The following is a 19,976-nucleotide window of genomic DNA, read 5'->3' as shown; positions in this document are numbered from 1 at the left end:
ACAGGGGAGAGACTGCTTAATGGGTATGGGGTTTCCTTTTCAGAACTAGTTCCAAAGGTTCTGGACCCAAAGACAAGAACTGGTTCCACTGTGAATGCACTAGATGCCACTACAACATATACTTCAAGATGGTTAACTTTATGTTATGTGAATTTTACCTCAATTTTTTTAAATAAGCAAGCTATATAGTTGTTGGCTTCTAGGACAGTGTTTTACTCAATACCCCAAAAACCTTCTTGATGACAAAATACCTAAAAATGCTAGATACAATATATTATTCTAACATACATGCCTAAGTTCTTAAGAAAGAATGAGAAATCCTCAAACACTGAAAAAACAAATAGGATCCAAAGACAGGAGAGGCAATAAAGGTACAAGGCTTGTAAGGCACTCATCTGCCAAGCTCCAATAACCTCGAGAGGCAGGAGACAAGGCCTGGGGCCTGAACAAGATGGGAAGATGCATCAAAGACCCCAAATATGCAGCGGGGACACCTAAATGGCTACAACTGATATGTAAAATAAGAAATCTATGTATTGGTCTCTGCCTCTGGTTGCTAACAGAGAACTCCTAAATCCCATGGAATTCCCTGGGTGATAGGATCATCTTTAGTTCTAATGAGGTGACTCGGTGGACTCCTGGATGGGGGCTGGTCACCAGAGAGACCAAACCATGATTAGAAGCTTGGAACATCAGCCCCATCCTCCATCCTCTGAGTAGGGAGAGAAGCTGAAGATTTGAGGTAATAATCAACATGCCTACATGACAAAGCCTCCATAAAACTCCAAAAACAAGGAGTTTAGAGAGTGGGTGAACACATCCATATGCCAGGAGAGTAGTACATTCCAACTCCATGGGTACAAAAGCTCCTGCAGCACTTGGAACCATCTGGACCTTGGACTTATCTCTTCACCTGACTATTCATCTGTATCCATTGTAATACACTCTATAATAAAACAACAAATATAAATGTTTCCCTGAGTTCTGTGAGGCATTCTAGGAAATTGTCAATCCCATGGAGAAGATCGTGGAAACCCCCAGTTTACAGCTTGTCAGTCAAAAGTCTGGGATACTCAGGTTTGCAACAGGCATCTGAAGTGGGGATGGTCTTGTCCTTAACCTGTGGAGTCAATGCCAACTCTGGATAGTGTCAGAATGGTTTAACGTGAGGGAAGAAAAAACACCTCACACACTTGCTCACACACTTGGTGTCATAAGTGTTGTAAAAAAAAGAAATAGTTTTCTTTTATGAGGGAATTGAGAGTACAAGATTCCAATTCTTGTCAAAAGATTAAGAATAGCACTCCTCGTGAGAGCTCTATGTGTTACTAATGAAAAACATAAAACGAAGAAGAAAGTTACACATTCAGTAGGCTTAGTCAGGTGCCAGAACCTATTCAACTTCAATGGGACATGAGTGGTATTCTAATGTTGCTTTATACCCCAAGACTCCTTATTATTCAAGGCAACACACAGCCCTAAACTCTGGCATCAAGACAACGTATTAGCGTTCTCCTTGCAAAATGTGACCAAACATCTGTACCCGAACACTGGGACACAAAAAGGCATTTTGGTGTTGTCCAGGATGGCGCACAGTATAGAGCTGGATTCACATGTTTAAATGGAATGTTTCTGTGTACATTTTTAATGGAGGGTTGTTTGCCACAGATGGATGAAGCAGGGAGGAAAGTCATAAATCATGTCATTGTAGAAGCTCTGAAAGGCTTGGGAAGACCACATGGCACTAGAAATACTGCTGTGGTCATTTCTTAAAAATATGATCTGTCCCATATTCTTACTTTGATATTTAACTTAAAAATTTTAGTTAACATGCTCATCACACGTAAGTCACAAAATTTATATCTGCAAAAACCTTGAATTATGGATTTTTTAAAAGGATTACTACAAAGGAACTATTTTTAATGATTAATTTTCCTTTTATTCTAATAGGACATTTTAACATTATCTTTTTTAAGTGTCCTCTTAGCTCTTCATATTATACAAACAGAAATGAAGTCCAAGGCCAAGAATCCCAAGAATGCTTGGGGCGCCTGGGTGGCGCAGTCGGTTAAGCGTCCGACTTCAGCCAGGTCACGATCTCGCGGTCCGTGAGTTCGAGCCCCACGTCAGGCTCTGGGCTGATGGCTCGGAGCCTGGAGCCTGTTTCCGATTCTGTGTCTCCCTCTCTCTCTGCCCCTCCCCCGTTCATGCTCTGTCTCTCTCTGTCCCAAAAATAAATAAAAAATGTTGAAAAAAAAAAAATTAAAAAAAAAAAAAAAGAATCCCAAGAACGCTTAGCAAAATATGATATTCCTATGTAAAAGATTCTAAAAACAATACACTTAAAGCCACTGTGCCAAAATATTGAGTTGTTTCTCAAGGAATATTACACTGATGTTTTGTAGGATGTTAACATACTCAGCAAATGAGGATTGTCTGGTCAAATATGTTTCAAAATGTTGGGTTAAAGAAAGATTCTTAGGCATCCTTACTATACTAATAAGCTCTATGAACCTCCAAGAGAAGAAACATAATAGGTAGTTGGTTTTGCAAACTTACTTGACCACAGAGGTCATTTCCCCCCATAGAATATACCGTAAGTGGTAAATGCAGTCTACAAATATTTCTTAGAATTTGGTCTTGCTTCTCTAGAGTTTATCATCTCAATGTCGGTTATATTGTCCTTCAGCTTATATCCCTTTTAAAGGTTCCCTTCTGCCATCAGGCCCACTCTGGCATGGCATATAAGGTCCTCAATGACTTGTACAAGACCATATCTTAACACTCCTCACCTGGAGCTTTATGCTCTCAAGCTGTGGTTTTAAATCCTCTTCTTATCCCTGTGTACCTGAGAGATAACACAAACTCAAATCCATTTACAGTGGGTGGAGAGTGGTGCAGAGTTCCTTAAGAAGTGTATCTGACTCCCTGCTGATCTCCGGAAGTAGGCATGCATAGATGTAGTTTGAGAAATGACTTTTTTTTTTGGCAACCTTTTAAAAATTTTAAACCATTCTGAGTTCATAGGCGGCACAAAAACAGACCAAGGCCTGCATGTGGACCACCGGCCATGGTTTTCTAACTCCTAAATTAGAGGAAAGCATAATCCAGGACATCCAAGACTTCCCACAAGAAGTACCACCGCAGAGCAGTGCCTGGCGGGGGCTCAGTCAGTTAAGCATCCAACTTCAGCTCAAGTCATGACCTCACAGTTTCTGGGTTTGAGCCCCATGTCAGGCTCTGTACGGACAGCTCAGAGACTGGAGCCTGCTTCAGATTCTGTGTCTCCCTCTCTCTCTGACCCTCCCCCACTCATTCTTTCTCTCTCCCCCCCCCCCTCAAAAATAAACAAACATTAAAAAATAAACAAAAACCCTCACTATTCTCTTTGCCCCTACCCCTGATCCCAATGTATGATACACAAATTTATATTACAGCATCTAAAATACTTTATTTAAACTGGTTGTTGACCAATCTTGCTTACTAGACATAAGTTCCCTGGGGACTAGGCCAACCTCCTGGCTTCTATATCCTTTACCACACTGTCATCACTCAATATGCTTGTTGAAAGGATGGATATAGAGACAACTTGTATATACTTAAAACAACTAGTGACTGAGGCACCTGAGTAGCTTAGTCAGTTAAGCATCCAACTCTTGATTTCAGCTCAGGATGATCTCATAGTTCATAAGATTGAGCCCTGCATCAGGCTCTGTGCTGACAGGCCTGGTTGGGATTTTCTCTCTCCCCCTGCCCCTCCCCTTGCTCTCCTTCTCCCTCTCTCCTCTTCTCTCTCTTGCATGCACACGTGTGCTCCATCTCAAAATAAACATTAAAAAAAAAAACAATTAGTGACTAGTGCAGATTGTATACGACCAAGGCTATAACTGATTTAATGTTGTTAAATTATTTGTTGTGAGAGAATAAAAACCATGTCTAAGTTACTATTACATTTTTGATAAAATCATCCTGGCATGTCCTTGCTAAGTTTAGAAATCAACTGAAAATGAACTAGATAATATTAGTTATTCTTACAGCCTTGAGATGGAAGAAACCTTAAGAGACGGTGTGACTGACTGTCCATGAAATCATACTACACCTGCAGAAGCTCTATGTCTTCACGGTCTTCAGACCCAGGAATGTTCTCCATCAGTATGGCAGACATCACTCTCACATTCATTTTTGCCATATCCAATTCACTGTGCAACTTTCCAATCTGTGGAGAGCAACACAATCACAATGTGACACATAAAGAATGGTTACCCTGTTTTCTGCTACCAAGAGGACATTTGCTAGTAAAGTCTTTTGCAAAATTTAATATTTTCAAATTTATATAAATACCTAATTGTTTTATAAATGTACAATCTATTATCTTCTCATTTTTTTAACACTTATTTACTTTTGAGAGAGGAGAGAGAGAGCACAAGTGGGGGAGTGGCAGAGAAAGAGGGAGACACAGAATCCAAAGCAGGTTCCAGTCTCTGAGCTGTCAGCACAGAGCCCGATGTGGGGCTTGAACCCACAAACTATGAGATCATGACCTGAGCTGAAGTCAGGTGCTTAACCAACTGAGCCACCCAGGCACCTCAACAATCTGTTACCTTCTAAAAGGACTTGAGATCTCTCATAATAAATCTAGACATCTGCTTTAAGAAAGTCAAAAGTGAATGGAAAAAAGTCAGATTAGAACCAATATGGAGAAAGGAGAAGGTGACTATTACGGGAACCTGGACAAAATGGCAAATGTCAGCAGCAAAACCAATGGGAAGAAAAAAAATTAGCATTTTCTAGTTCCCATGGTGTTAGAAAAGGGAGGAAAAAAATCGAGAGAAAAACTTTTTTTCTTCTTGCATTAAATTCTAAGAGAAATCAATCACATGGATTTTTATAGAATACTGAATAATTCAAAGTTTTAAATGATAGTTCCCTTATAGCAAAACATAAATACGTATCAATAATAACTGGTTATCTGGGTCTTTGATAGACAGATATAGACAACAAAGTAAATGTAATTCAGTTGGCCCAGTTAATGCTAGAAATAAGGCTACCCATTACCAAAGTCTTTGGAATGGTATATTATAGACAGTCCTAGTAGGATCAACAGGAATCGGCTAGTCAACACAAGATCCATTCCACAGCCTAGTGTCCACAAAGACAACCACTAACCAAGCACAATGGTTAAGAGCTTGGGCTTTAGAATCAGACAGAATCCACAGGATTCATTCTACTTAGAACTGAACCATGATAAGTCACATAGTATCACTAAGCTTCAGTCCCCTCCTCTGTAAAGGGAGGGTAATAATGTGCCTCCCTCCACCAGCCAATGTTGTTAAGAACAAACAAACTGCATATGAAGTGCTGATAACTTAGAGTCATCAATAAGTAGAGTTGTCACTGTTATTACCTGTTCTGGGACCAATGTAATAGTAGAGCTCTTGGGAACAATCACAGTAGGAAGAACTGGTGCGGATGGAACAGATGATGGCGGGTTCGAGATGTGAGCGGTCTACCAATGTGAAATATGGAAATATTATTATTGGAATTAACACAGCCACCCCAAGCCCAGCTTTTCTATTCAGATGGCTCAATTGCTCCTCTCAACTAAAGTCCTGGGTAGAGGGTGTTGGCCCAAAGTCGATTGTCAAGTGTCCAACCTAACCAGCATTTTGAGAACAGTACTAATAGTGTATCCATAACAAAGTATTCAATAAAAGATGGCTATTACAATTATTAACTAAATTACAATAAATAAAGTGCTCTTAGTTTATACCAAGAATCTACAAGATAAATTGCCATGTGAGATTATTGCCCTCTCTTTAGGTTTTTAAAAAGAAATCCTAAATCAATCCTTGTCAAGTCTTTTTAAGCCATGACTGGCAAGACATCTCCTTTCTCCACTAATGAATGCTTCCCCGAGGCAATGCCTCATTTCCAACCTTGAGTGGAGAACCCGAAGCACAGGGCTCAGGCCAGTGTTTTGACATTAGGTCCACAGAAGTCACCTAGAAATCTTGTAAATATGGGGAGTTTAATTTAGCTGACAGTAGAATATGCCTAACATGCTCCCATATTAAATATACCCCAAAGCACATACTGAGCAATTGAGTAAGAGGTCCTAGGCCACTACTATATTACACTTTGGAAGAAAGAATAAAAGGGATGTGGTGAGCAGACTCATGCAGGTAAAAGGTTGGGGCAGGTGGCTAGGGGGCAGGGAATAGCCTGCATAAGTAGAAGAGTTAGCCTTCAGGACAAAGCCTCCACAAAGATCAGACTTCAGGTATACACATGAACTACTTTTCCATCAAGGCAGGACTCCTCAATCTACAGAAGGGAAGAAGGACTGTTTTTCACACTGTGGAAATTACAGCAAGAGCTGAATTATAATCAATACTCAAAGTGTTACAAGTTCAAAAGCTAATTTGCAAAAATTATTTGCAAACTTGAGAAAGAACATATGTGAATATCCAGAAACTCTTCCATAGACACAGGATTAATAACAAGTTTGACAGATGACTCCCCATGGTGGAGACCCTTGCCTGTCTAGCACAAGTTCTTTCTTTTGAAAACGGCCCCCTCCTCTAGTCTACCCAAATGATTTCCCTCTGGAGCCACCTGTTCTTATATGATCTCAGTTAATTTGTTCAGAAGCAGAAGACTGACCCATGTTGGTCCCTTTTCCAAGGTTTCTAAGCTTGGAATCTGAAAAAGTTAAAGCTCTAACATGAAAATTTGAGAGCTAGGTCTACTATGTGGGAAAAGATAGTCTGCAATGAGAAACAAGTAATGACATTTGAGTGCCTGGTTCTCTGTTTTAAAGATCCAGTTAACACCAACTTCTTGTGGCTCGGTTATTCTAGGAGATATTGCAACAGCCTTCTTATAAATCCATCTTTTTGTTTAAGTTGGATAGAGGCAGAGTTGTCCCTTTCTAAGAGAAAAGAGTCACATAATAGACTTATTCTGTAGCAGTTGAAGAAGGGCCTCCTACCTCTTGTCTTGCTGTTTCAGCCTCTGCATCTGAGGGAGGAAACTGAACACCTTTCTTAAGAAGGTCAAGGTACACTTCTTTCACTTCACTTACATCCACACCTCCTGGGAAACCTTGTGACCAAGTCTGAATTCAAGAAATCATTCCAGGGTTAAAACAACAGCAAAATCAAAACACAATTTGTAAGCTGGAGACAGAAAATGAGAGATTGACAATTCTGTATCCTCCTAAGAGAAAGTTGGTTTTGAATGCCATGGACAAAAAAAAAAGTTTTCAGGACTAAAATAATAATAAATTTTTAATCATCAGATTCCCATGCCTCAGCATTTTAATGAAACCCTGGAATAGGTACTACTGTTTTTTGCTGTACTGAATCCAGAATAGACAGATTCTAAAATAGCATCAGTAGGTCCTTTGCCAAATAACTTTGAAAGCAGTCTGTTATCTACTCAGAACAGTTTCCCTATCTGCCAAATAAGTATACACATCACTCTCTTATCAGACACGAATAAAACAGAAACTGAGAAAAAGTACAGAAATAACTAAAAATTCTTCAGAAATAGGGCACCATCCAATACCAATAAATTACTATTACCTGGAAAATAAAAGAGTGAGATGCTTTCTGGCTCAATCCTAGGTTTGTAAAAGGGTCACTAGACCGATCAGGACGTACATAATTACAGTTCTAATCTTAGAGGCCTTCCATCCCATAAGGCATACAATAGACTTACCTTAATGAAATTCAAGATTCTATTCTGAATGTCTAAGGGCAAGGTGTATCTGGGGTTCAGCAGCTTAACCAGACTATCTTTAACGAATTCCTTCTTCACAATCAGAGACTGGAAACTTGGACCACAGTTCTGCATGCACATGTCAATAAGCTAAATTAGAGAGAAAATTTAAATTTAATTATATCTCTCTGGCAAAACCACCCTCCTACATAGAAGGTAAAAATCGCTAAGTAATGATTTCCACCAGCATCCTAATTAAACAGAATTTACAGTCTACTAAAATAGATGATAAAGCATGAGGTTCTAGGAATGTGAAGAAGTAGAAGGCATGATGTAAGTGCTCAGAGGGACAGATTTCTTGGGGAGTCGGGACACAATCATCAGAGCATTAAAACCATTAAATACCAGTACTTGGTAGTAAATGCTAAGGGCCAAATGTAAAGTGCTACAGACACATGGGCTACAGACTGAATGACATTTGTCCTAGTTTTTCCAGGGAAGTTCTGGTATATTCTTGTTGTCCCAGCTTTACTAATGATCTTTTTCATTCTCAAAATTGTCCTGGTCTGGATGATAAATTACACAGTCATCTTAGCTACAGACCTTTATGGACAGGTAAATTAGGGCCAAGTGATAATTTAGGGCCAGGTGGTTTTAAGACTTTTGGAAAAAGGTGGTCCTAAGTTGGGCTTTGAAAAATAGTTAAGAAAAAATGAATGTAGAGCTATATTCTAGGAAAGCAAATGGTATCAAAATACATACATACATACATATAGGTGACAAAGCATAGGAGATCTCAGAAGGAAAATGAGTACTCTGGTTGGTAGGGGCTTCTTCATGTGGGGAGACTTCATTGGGGAGGTAGGGTGGATAAAGTCTGGAGCAGCATCATACAGACTATACAGAAACGCATGGCAGTGAATGAGAAGAGTGTGGCCACTGCACTAAGAGGCCAGTGAAGGGTCCTTGTTTGTCACCATCACACCTCTATTCTGAACTTGAGAAGAAGGTTAATGTGCACAAATCCTGTGGGAAGGTGTTCAAGCAGCACTCTATAGCAGGCACCTGGAAGGACGGAGAATCCAGTAGAGACCCACTAGTACAGAACCAAGGCACAAAGGCCTAAACCAGGATGATGTGGGTACGAGGAAAGGGAAGGAAAGACTGCAGAGAATCACGAAAGTATAACTTTACAACTGATGTTTGTAGGAAAAGGATGGCTGAATGTGAAGTCACTATTATTCTGCATGAGATTCATGGCCCCTCGAATGGAAATTTGGAAGTGATTGGAGTAGTAGGCTTGGTCTGTGGTAAAAATAAGGAGCTGAAATTTAGATATTTTGAGTTTAATGGTACCAGGGACTGAATGTCTGTGTCCCTCCCAAATTCATAGGTTGACATACCTAATCCCTAATGTGATGTGCAAGTGGGTCCTTTGGAAGAAATTAGATCACAAGTGTGCAGCCCTGAGCAAGGAGATTAGTACCCTTATAAAAAGGGACAGGAGGGGTGCCTGAGTAGCTCAGCTGATTAAGCATCTGACTTTGGCTCAGGTCATGATCTCGCGGTTTGTGAGTTTGAGCCCCACATCAGACTCCGTGTGGACAGCTCAGAGCCTAGATCCTGCTTCAGATTCTGTGTCTCCCTCTCTCTCTGCCCTCCCCCACTTGCACTCTTATCTCTGTCTCTCAAAAATAAACATTTAAAAAAATTAAAAAACAAAAATAAACATTAAAAAAATTTTTTTTAAAAAGGGACGGAAAGGATCTCTCTTGGGCATTAGAGGAGGCAACGACAAGATGGCCATCCACAAGCCAGAAAGCAGACTCACCTGCCACTGGATCTGCTGGCATCTTGACTTTAGACTTCATAGCCTCCACAATGTGAGAAATATAGGTCTATTGTTTAGTCAGCCTATGGTAGTTTTGTTATAGCAGCCCAAGAGACTGAAGGCAAAATAGATGGTGAGAACATTTGAGACATTTAACGGAGAGCTGTACATGCACATTTGCAGCTCAGAAGGGATGGAAGCCTCACGTGAGAAACCAAGGCTGTGTTTGGGGAGCAGGGAAGAATGGCTGGAACACTGGGGTTCACCAATCACACATGCCAGAAGAAAACTCCATAAGGACAATCAAAGATCAAAGTGCAACTAATGGAAACTGAAGCATAAAGAGAACATAATATTGGTAAAGTCAAAAGAGGGCAGTTTCCATAAGGATCACATGTCAAAATAGCTAAGAATAGGACATGAAAAATACTCGCTAGGTTTGTGGATTAGTGGGATCATTAGTCACCTTGGGGAGTGGGGGGGTCCATTTTCAATCAAGCAACATAAGCAGAAGTCAGGTTAAAACAAATGAGCTGGTATTGAAGAATTAACTGCATGCAGAAAGCAGATTTCTCAAAGGGATCTAAAAAAATTAAATTTCTATTTTCCATGCTGCCACCTCTCAGGTTAGAGAGGTCACAGAAACCATAATGTGACTGGGAGAGGCATGATCGTCTCTGCAGAAAAGCAGCCCTGAAAATGGACTCTCCACTATGCTCTGTGCTGGGTCACTGGAGTGCCAATATACAAAGAAGGTATGAGAGTTGTGGTTTTAAGGGCAATGTGGCTAAGAAGGCAATCAGAAAACTGAACACAGGTAGCCAGCTATCTGAAGCATGGAAAATATTTAAAGCAAAGGAAAATGAAAACAAAATCCAAAACCTACCAAGATAAATGAATATTTTAGAGCAAGTTATTTAGAGAAAATTTAAAGAAGTTGCATAACAAATGAATTTTTGCTTGATGCACTGTGGTGAGTTATTAGGTGAAACACGGAGAGGAAAAGTACCACTAGTTCAATGGGAATTTGTACAAATACTTCATTCAACCCATTACGCAGTCTCATTAGACAAGATAGCCTCCAAGTCTCACTTTCCCTAATGGTGAAACGAATGGGGAGTTTCTTACTAAATATTTCACAAACCGATTTTTATCTTTGGGATCACTGAGATTTGATGGTAATGGGTAACATTCCCAGGAGGTTACATGCATAAAATTAGACAGTCAACATAAAATGCTGACAATGTTAACATATGGAGATCACAAATCACGGCCCTTTTTGTTTTCCTCATCGGAATCTACAATTTCAGGACTAATTACTTCTAGCTCACCTCTTTCATTATGTCACTGGTACCTCTTTTCACCCCAGAGCCCACAGAGATAAGCAATAGAACCTATTGTGCCAAACTGGAAAAATACCCCGCTTTTACACATTCTGAAACTGGGCTTTGGTACAATTCAAGCGTTCAGATCATGTTCAGATAACCTATCTCTGGAAATAGACACCATAATCTCAGGTGGGATAGAGAACCTAGAAGCCAAGGGACCAAGAGAGACTTGGTAGGACTAAAGAGTAGGTCTCACTAATCTCCTTTTGTGCTGGACTTGGCAAGTTGTTTATACTTCCAAGCCTCCGTCTTCTCATCTGCAAAATGAGCCATAATACCTCGCTTTAGAGACTTCTTGTAAGGCCTAAATGAAATATAATGTATATGAAGAGCCACACAGATAGCAGGACCTTAATAAATGGTAACGATTTTGATCATCTGTTCCCATGGATAATTTCCTATCAGGAGAGAATATGTTGACTAGCAGATATAAATATTCTTCTTAGAAAAACTGGAAGAAAAAGAGCTACTTGGTAGTTTTATTTCTTGCAATTTCTAAACCAAACATAGTAAACCAGGCTTTGGGGCCATCCAGAGCTGAAGACCTCACAGAGGTATGGCCATCCCAGGGGATGAGCTCACCCTACAATGAGCTCCTGGATAAACAGATACATTTTACACAAATTCTGAAGCCCCCACAACTCACCACCTAGGTGGTGTTCCACAAAGGCCTATTAATTAATTGATTCCCAGGAACCTGTTCAACCACTTTCCACTTGACAATAATAGTATCTTGCTGAGACTTATCACAATGGTCGCTTTCAAAGGGCTAGCCTCTGGCTAAGAGTTATGAAGTTTGGTAACAAAATGCTTTTTAAAAAACCAATCTATTGGCTTCTTGACAAAACTGCCCCACCAACTGATGGTAGGAAATTGCAGTGTAGTCCAATCCCATCAAAGACCTAATCAAGATCAGCGAAGTCCATGGAGAACCCAAATGACACATAATTCAAAGAACGTTTATAATTGACTTTGACAGGCTCTCATCACTTCAGAGTAATAAAATGGAAGTGTCACATATGGGCATCCATTTTTAAAGAATTCATTGGTAAACATGTAATTGCTTTGACAGACATTGGATGATTCTTTCTGTGGCTAATTTCCCTCATAATTAAGTCTGGCTTAAGTTAATATTAAAGTCTGTTCTGAAGCCATAAACACCGCTGCAACGCAGTGAGTAGTCAGAAATGAAGTGATTGGGGCAAATCTACATGAAGCTATCAAGAGTCAAAGGCCTATTTAAAGAAAACCCAAGAAGTAGGTACCTTAATGAACTCTGACCTAACAATGAGGGGCTATTCTGACCCCCAACCCATGACTCCCCCCTCCCCTTACTTTGGCACAGGTTTTAGATTTGTTTGTTCTCACATTCTGGTATGGAAAACACGAGGTGGAAGATGTACAGTTATCAGAGGTGGAACAGGTAATGGGAACAGGCAGGTAGCTGGTAGTAAGGCTTTAGATACCGAACTACCCAAAGGGAAAAAAGAGTGGGAACCCAAAGAGAAATGGAGGGCCAGAAGAGACAACACTCTAGAATAACCTCACCTTCTCCCCAGCTCATCATCAGAAAAGGGAACCAGGATGGAAACAGAGAGGGAGATAGGGATAAGAAGAAACCACAGAAATGCCAAGAAGGCTGGGCACAACAGAGAAAAAGACACATCCAGCATATAAACACCTGTAAGAAGGTGAAATAATACCACAGGCTGAAACATAGAAGATGGCATACATTTATCTTCTCAAGCAAGATGGCAGTTTTCTTCCCTTGAAACTCAAACACTGGAGCTGTGGTCACTTCAGTCCCATAGTCCTCTTGATAAATACTCCCAGAGCCCCTAAGGGGAGGGTGATACTGGCTGATTAGGTCCTTAACCTTGTGGCCTGGGGCTTGGCTGAGGTAAACAAAGGCATGCAGGAAAAATGAGAAAGCTACAGAGCTCACTCTTGGGCAGCAGGCAGGGCTTACAAAACCTACCTTAGTGAAAAAGGCAACTCACTGGAAGTGACTGAAGAGATCCTATGGCCCAGGATGGGGGTAGGGGGTGGAAACGGGAAGGCATCCAATAAATGCCCACACCCAAGTCACAGACAGTAAGGTGTACAGCACTCTTTAAATGAACAAAGAACACTCTCCAAATTATACCACGCAGGGGAGGTTGGTTGAAACTTAATGAGCTGCCAGCACCTCAGAATTCCACAGAGCTGTTCAAGTGAGGTAAAAAGCTAACAGGGAAGCATTTTTCAAGACTTCAAGTCTCCCCATGGGTAATACATAGACAGACTTCTTGACTGGATCAGTGTCTACAAGTTTTGAATTACCAGTTCCCATCTCCTGAGCAGGAAAAGCTGATTTTCCAGGAACATGCTCTCCACGAAATTAAATGCTATTACAATCAGCAAAACTCTCTCAATTCTGCAATTCTCAGTTTTAATTCATATGGTAAATAACTTTGTGCTAACCTATTATCTCAGAATCTGTCTATCTATCTATCTATGTTTCTTTGTTTTGTTTTGTTTACTCCAAACTAAAAATGTGACTATAGCTTGGGAAATCCTAGAGTCTTAATCATAATATTAAAAATACTTACTGACAAGGTAAGCTGGATTTCTTTATGATTGTAGTTTTTGGAAATCCTTTTCTTCAAAGCTTTTACTGCATCTTTTGGCCTATAGCAATAAATACAATGGAATCATCAATTTAGGCATTGCCAAAAATAAGAAGTCTCTGAAAATTAATATGCATCATGGAAAGAGAAGACCAAGATCCTTGTTCTGCTGTGTGACCCTGGGCAGATTACTTAACTTCTCACACCTGTTTCCTCATACACGTAGGCAGACAATACCATCTACCCCCTTAAGAATCAAATAGAATATTTACATACCAGTATTACTCAGAAAACACTACACATGCAATGTATTCATATCCATATCCTTCTATAACTGCACAAAACTGGTTTATAGGAAATGTAATTTCCAAAACAATGAAGGTTACCATTTTTAAGACTATTTCCTGAGCACCCTAGAGGGAAGGGGATATAGGAGGAATTATAACTAAGTAGGTCAGCTTCTGATGAGCTACAATTTTACATTATAAAAGGAACAATTTATGTAGAAACAGAGGGTCAAAATTTACTTTGATGTGATTGAAAGGTACAGTAAACTTCCAGTTAGAAGATCACTTCTTGGGAGATGTAAAGTATAATATGATGACTATAGTTAACACTGCTGATGGGATACCTGAAAGGTGTTAAGAGTAGACCCTAAAAGCTCTCATCACGAGGCCCCCAATTTTTTTTTGTTAACTGTATGAGGTGACAGATGTTAACTTATTGTGGTAATCATTTTACAATACATACAGGTCAAAGCATCATGCTGTACACTTTAAACTTCTACAGTGCTGTTTGCTAATTATAGCTCAACAAAACTGAAAAAAAAGATACAAATCCTTTTTACATTACCTTCCAATTTTGTCTGTGTTTGCATGGATAGAATTCCTATTATAGGACAATTTACATATGCTTACCTAGAATTATAACTATTATAAATATATAGATATTATCTGTATTTCTAAAAAATCATACATAAAATCTAAGATTAAATGCTTAGAAAAGTTTAAGAATAAAGGTACTTTTTTGAAAGGAAACATTTTACTTTGAGATTCCCTTTTTGTATTATCAATGAAGAAATTAGTATTATCAGTGAAGAAAAGGCCAGAGGAACCAAATATGGTAAACAAGATGATAGGGAAAACACCATAAACACCTTAAAGTACAGTCAATTAATATAATCAACAATTACGTATAATGTTTTCTTCGTCAACAATCAACATAAACTAGACTAAATCTTTTTGCTATCAGTTATCAGTTTAATGTACACAGAAAAAGTAACAGAATTGTATCCCTTATAACAATCTGTAATTCAGACTAAATTCACAAAACAGTTGACCTTAATGATTTTATTTAAAGCTTCAATTCCCTAAAGTTTAAAACGTATAACAAAAGCACACCATTTAAGAACACAGCATGAATGTGGGCCAGTTGACATTAAGAAAAAATTGTCTCATAAACAAGGAGAAGAAAAAAAGGCTGCTAGGTTAATTCCCGGTTAATAATGACAATTGCCTTGGGGCGCCTGGGTGGGTCAGTCGGTTAAGCATCTGACTCCGGCTCGGGTCACGATCACGTGGTTTTTGAGTTCGAGCCCCGCATTGGGCTCTGTGCTGACAACTCAGAGCCTGGAGCCTATTTCAGATTCTGTGTCTCCTTCTCCCTCTAACCCTCCCCTGCTCACGCTCTGACTCTGTCTTTCAACAATAAATAAATGTTAAAATATATAAATAAATAATGACAATTGCCCAGGACAGGTCACCAGTAGGAGTTTACTAGCTTCTGGATAATATTTTTCAGTTACAGTAACATAAAACACTGGCAATCAGAGCACGGGGAATTTCTAAAGAAGGAAAAACTTCTCCTTTCTTTGAAGAAAAAGGAATTTGAGCTTCACAAAGACAAAATTTGAAACTACTGAAGAAAAGGCAAAGAGAAAAATTATAATGGATTCTCAAGTATTCCACACACTGAAATAAGCAGCCGTCTTAATGTTTCAACTAGACACACCTTCAAAAGATAGTGGTGCCCAAGGGGTGACGAAAACACTCAAGAAAACCAGAGAGTGTTCAAGAGAAAATGTGTTGTAGTCCTGACGCTTCTTATCAGAGGTAAACTCGTGCACCACACACTGTACTCACCCATCGTGGGTAGTGTTAATTATGTCACAGATGTGCATAAACTGGCCCCAATCTTCAGTCTGAACTCCGGCAAATGTAGCCTTTTCTGCAAAGAAAAGCTCTTGTGTTGAGTCTGAGCTAACACAGAAGAAGAAATGTCTGACCTTCCCGAAATAATCTGCTTGGGGTTTACTAGCAAGTACCATTAAGTTTATATTACCAAAAGACAAAAGAGATTTTTTTTTTTCCTGAGCAATTCCCAGTAATTCAGGAATCAATCAGAACTCAAGTTCAGAGTGCTGCCATTACAGCAGTAATGGACCTATTAATAAAAGCTACAGGCACAATACTCAGGCTGCAGGGCCAAGACAGGCCAGCTAAACCTCCATCTGCCTGCCTGTCTTTCTGAGGACAAGCACCTGTTGAGCGGTACACAAAGTGAAGTGCATAGTGCAAAGTATTTTACCTTACGCAACTTCATTTAACCCACTGTTACAGATGACGAACAGAAGTTTAGAGAAGTTAAGGAAATTACCTAAGGCTACACAGCCAGTACAAGGTAGAACTAGCACTCAAATTTCAGTTATTTGATGTCCATTTTTATTTGCTTTTTTTTTTTAAGTCATTTAGTCTCCTAGAGTGGGGGAGGGGCATACTGAGAAAGAGGGTGATCAGAACTATGTCCTTGAGCATTAGAGCAAGGTCACTCCCAGCACCTTTACTAACCAAAGCTGCACCAGGCAGACTAGAGTGCTTCTGCACCTGGAACTCCATCGTTAAACAATCAGATAATTTTCCCTCTCCAGATATTCTCGGTAAGAATATAAAATGCCATCTGGGAAGAGTAACAGAACACAACCTAAATGAGCTCTATATATTTCCTTCATGGGAGGAGGAGATCCTCAGCATGAAAACACTAGGTCTAGGGGGAATGAAGAAAAAGTTAAAAAGGAGAATGAAGAGGAAGGAAGAAAAGGGTTTGGTTGGAAGAACCCCAAAGCTTAGTCTGTTTCCGTATCTAGGAAAAGTACCCTTTGAATTTGGCACTCCATCGACACAGCTGACCAACTTTGTGTCATTTAGACACCTACTATTGTTCCTTCTGCCAGATTCCTTGCTCCCATTTCAAGCGCTTCCTCCTACCTTCCCTTCTTCCTAGAAAACTCCTATTCACCCTTCAAAAGCCATGACAAAGTCAGTTTCTCCCCTTCCATAAGTTTTGTTTTACAGTTTTCTTATATTGCAAGGGTACTATATTGTAGCTACTACATAATGTGTCTGTCTTACCTACAAGATTGCTCATTCCGTGAGGGTGGGGGCCATGTCTCACCCTTGCCTCATCCAGATCCAGGTGTATAGCTGGCAGTCAGCAAATATTTACAACATTAAATCATCAGCCTGTGAAGACACAGTCTGAATCTATATCCACTCAAAGTTCATTTTAATGTCCAATAGGGATATAGCCAGCAACAGTTTAGAAAGCATCTCCCCCCTCGGTGATGGTTACTTTCACCCCCTTATGAAGATGTGGGAACTAAGGTTCAGGACGGGTGGGGTGTTCCCCACTGTTAATGGAGCTGCAGTCAAAACTGCCCAAATCTGAGCCTCCTTACTGTAACCACCTGGTTCTCAGGATTTCATCACCCCACTAAGTTCCTGACATTATATTTAGCGTGCTTGGTTGGCATCCATAGGCACCGTGCCACACCCGGTTCCCCGAGGGAGGCGTTGAGAAGGGAGGAAGGGAGAGGGCACTGGTAAGGCAATCCAGTCGCTGGTTTCTGCTTCCCGGTACGTTATTCAGAGTACAGCCACAGATGAAAGGAAGGAGTTAGGCAAATACCTGCGTGGTGCCTCCAAAGGCCTCTTGCGACCCCGACTGTTCCTCCGCTCCCGCTTCCCTCACTCCAGTGCTGGGCATTTTCATTCTCTTTGTTTACTCACAAAAAGTAACTCAGCTTGTTAAGGGCTTGGCGCCAGAGAGGACCGATTTAAAGGACCTGCCTCTCACACAGAAGTCACATCACTCAACCTCCGCGAGGCTTCTTCCCTCTTCGGTGAACAGGTCAGAGCCACACTGGGCCCTCGAGTGGGCGTACGATATGAACAGCTTTCTCCCGGCACAGAAGTTTATCCTCTCTCCTTGCAGAGGCCCAAACACTCCACACCTGAATCACGTGCGTGATTCACCTGTTCGGTTACACTTTTTCCGGGGAGCACCAAAAGGGAGGTAGAGTTTGAGGAGGGGTTCCAGAGGGAGTCGGCCACAAAGAAATGCTTCGAAGGCGCTGGGTGGGATGCGGGTGCCCTGGGAAAGTTGCGGGGGGGGGGGGGGGAGGGGGAGGGAGGAAGGGAAGGGTTTCCTCCAAGTTGGACCAGGCCGAGAATGGAGTCAAGCGGGAAGGGGCCCCGGGCCCCCAAAGCCGGCCCTGGCGTCTCTCTCCCCTCCCGCCCCGGCTGTTTACCTATAAGGTGGCCCACGGAGGTCGCATAGGGATCCCGGTGACTCTTCCCAAACGCCATAGTAGCCCCACCGAGCCGGGCCCAGGAAATCCGCCTCCACCGCTCTCGTGCTCCCGACTCCACCCGCTCGGTGCCCCTGGCTCCTCCTCTTCGTCCGAGCGCTTCCCGGGCTCGGCGGAGGCTGCGCGACCTGCCCTGCCGCTGCGGGGCGCCGGGCACCCTGCGTGGGGCGCGGGGGCGGGGACACTGGGCGCCCGCGCACCTGCCACGTGCCTCGCGGGACCAGCGAGGAGGCGGCGCTGCCAGCTCCAGGTGGCGCGGGCGGGCTGTGGCCGCCGCGTGGAGCCCGCGGGAGGACTCGCGGGACGCCGACAAGAGACCGAGGTGGGCTTGTAGCCCCTAGGAGCCGGCGGCCCAACGGCCACAGCCTGGAGATTAGAGACCCAGGCTCTGATTTCACCGCTTACAGGACAAGTTGCTGCTGTGCTCTGCGCCTCTTGCTCCGCTTTGTAGAGAAGGAAATAATCGGGTTAATAACACAGATCTGAGGATTATTGTGAGAATTAGGGATATAAACCGCTTAGCTCAGTGTCTGTCACCACAAAATAAATATTTAACCACTGAATGAATGGAGTAAGTAGAAATCCTTACTTTCCACCCCCACCCTCACCCCAGAGATCCTGAGGAGGTGTGTTCCTTGCCCTTTAAAGGAGGTGATAAATAGGAGGAGGGATTGGCTTCGAATTTAGGGACGCCCCAGGACCCGGCGGCCTTTGTCTTGCCTGTATTTCCTGAGGGACCACAGGGCGCCTCCATGAAAGCTGTGGGTTCCTGACCCTCCCTTCTCGGAGTTGTGTTTTCCAGTAAAGCTGAGGAGAGGGGTTTTCCTCCTGCTCTGGCAGGGAGTGGGTTTGGCTTCAGGACTGCTTTGGAATGTAAATCTGAGCCTGAGCAGTCCAAGCCCTTTCCAGCTGCTTTTCAGAAGCAGAATTTATTTCCTTTTCCTGCGCATTCAATTAACATCTGATTAGCCATGTTAACAATCTCCAGTCATGCCAGAGACTGCTAGAGAGTGGGGTGTCTCCAGGTGATGGCAGCTAGCCATAAACTGGGTTCTCTGTCCCTCCAGACCTTGCTTCCTGCAGTCAACTTGGGCCAGTTCTACAAGCCCTTCTTTGGTCCTGGAAAGGTGAATAGAGAGATCAAAGGGGGCTTGTTCTGACTTATGTCCTTAGTCTTATATTTTATTTCATTTTTTTTCTTGGTCTTATATTTAAAACACAAGTCAAAACCAATTGCAACGGTGCCAAAGGGTTAACTTTTTTTTCCCCCGTTTCTGTTATTTTAAATTTTTCTTGACCTACGTGAGCAAAACCAAGAATGAAACATTTTTAATGTGATGGCATTCCTTATAATGGGGTTGATCATACCTGTAACTCATATTCTCCACCAGGGTGAGTGGCTATTTCAGATGGTGCTGTTTGTCCATTTCTTTAGTCATAACTATATATAGCCTGCTAACACTGCTGAAAATCTCTTTTGTGACATCACCAACCTAATCTCTATTCTATGTTATAGACTCCAGGAGAATATTTCACCTTCTCTGAAACACTACAACCAAACAATCTTAAAGAGAAAGTCTACTGTAGCTTAGGCTGCTGGTGATGTCAGTAGCCTGCCAAAAAGAACTGAGAACTACGAAGGAGCGAACCATTTGGACAGATCTTTTTCTTTTTTCCTATTTATTTATTTATGAAAGAGAGAGAGAGAGAGAGAGGGAGAGAGAGAACCTTAAGCAGTCTCCACACTCAGCACGGAGCTGGACTCAGGTCTCGATCCCATG

General features: G+C 41.6%; 1 protein-coding gene across 2 annotated transcripts in view; it reads right to left on the bottom strand.

Moving 5' to 3' along the window:
• TOM1L1 (target of myb1 like 1 membrane trafficking protein) overlaps nucleotides 1–19,597 on the bottom strand; it is a 47,569-nt gene extending 27,972 nt beyond the window's left edge. The window contains exons 1-8 of one of the 2 annotated variants that reach the window (XM_058704678.1): nucleotides 19,564–19,597; nucleotides 18,601–18,638; nucleotides 15,692–15,776; nucleotides 13,533–13,611; nucleotides 7,723–7,872; nucleotides 6,992–7,117; nucleotides 5,405–5,506; nucleotides 4,100–4,216 (exon numbers count right to left, since the gene is read on the bottom strand). In XM_058704678.1, coding sequence (XP_058560661.1) covers nucleotides 4,100–4,216; nucleotides 5,405–5,506; nucleotides 6,992–7,117; nucleotides 7,723–7,872; nucleotides 13,533–13,611; nucleotides 15,692–15,729 — 612 coding nt within the window. In that variant the 5' untranslated portion in view covers nucleotides 15,730–15,776; nucleotides 18,601–18,638; nucleotides 19,564–19,597. Of the gene's footprint in view, nucleotides 1–4,099; nucleotides 4,217–5,404; nucleotides 5,507–6,991; nucleotides 7,118–7,722; nucleotides 7,873–13,532; nucleotides 13,612–15,691; nucleotides 15,777–18,135; nucleotides 18,515–18,600; nucleotides 18,639–19,563 lie in introns of those variants that run through there. The other variant, XM_058704676.1, reaches the window with a different exon arrangement.
• Nucleotides 19,598–19,976: the final 379 nt, after the last annotated feature.

Source organism: Neofelis nebulosa, chromosome 16, assembly GCF_028018385.1.
Source record: "Neofelis nebulosa isolate mNeoNeb1 chromosome 16, mNeoNeb1.pri, whole genome shotgun sequence".
Classification (NCBI taxonomy): Eukaryota; Metazoa; Chordata; class Mammalia; order Carnivora; family Felidae; genus Neofelis; species Neofelis nebulosa.
The sequence above is the reverse complement of the archived record's forward strand: the minus strand, read 5'-3'. Positions and strand labels throughout refer to the sequence as shown.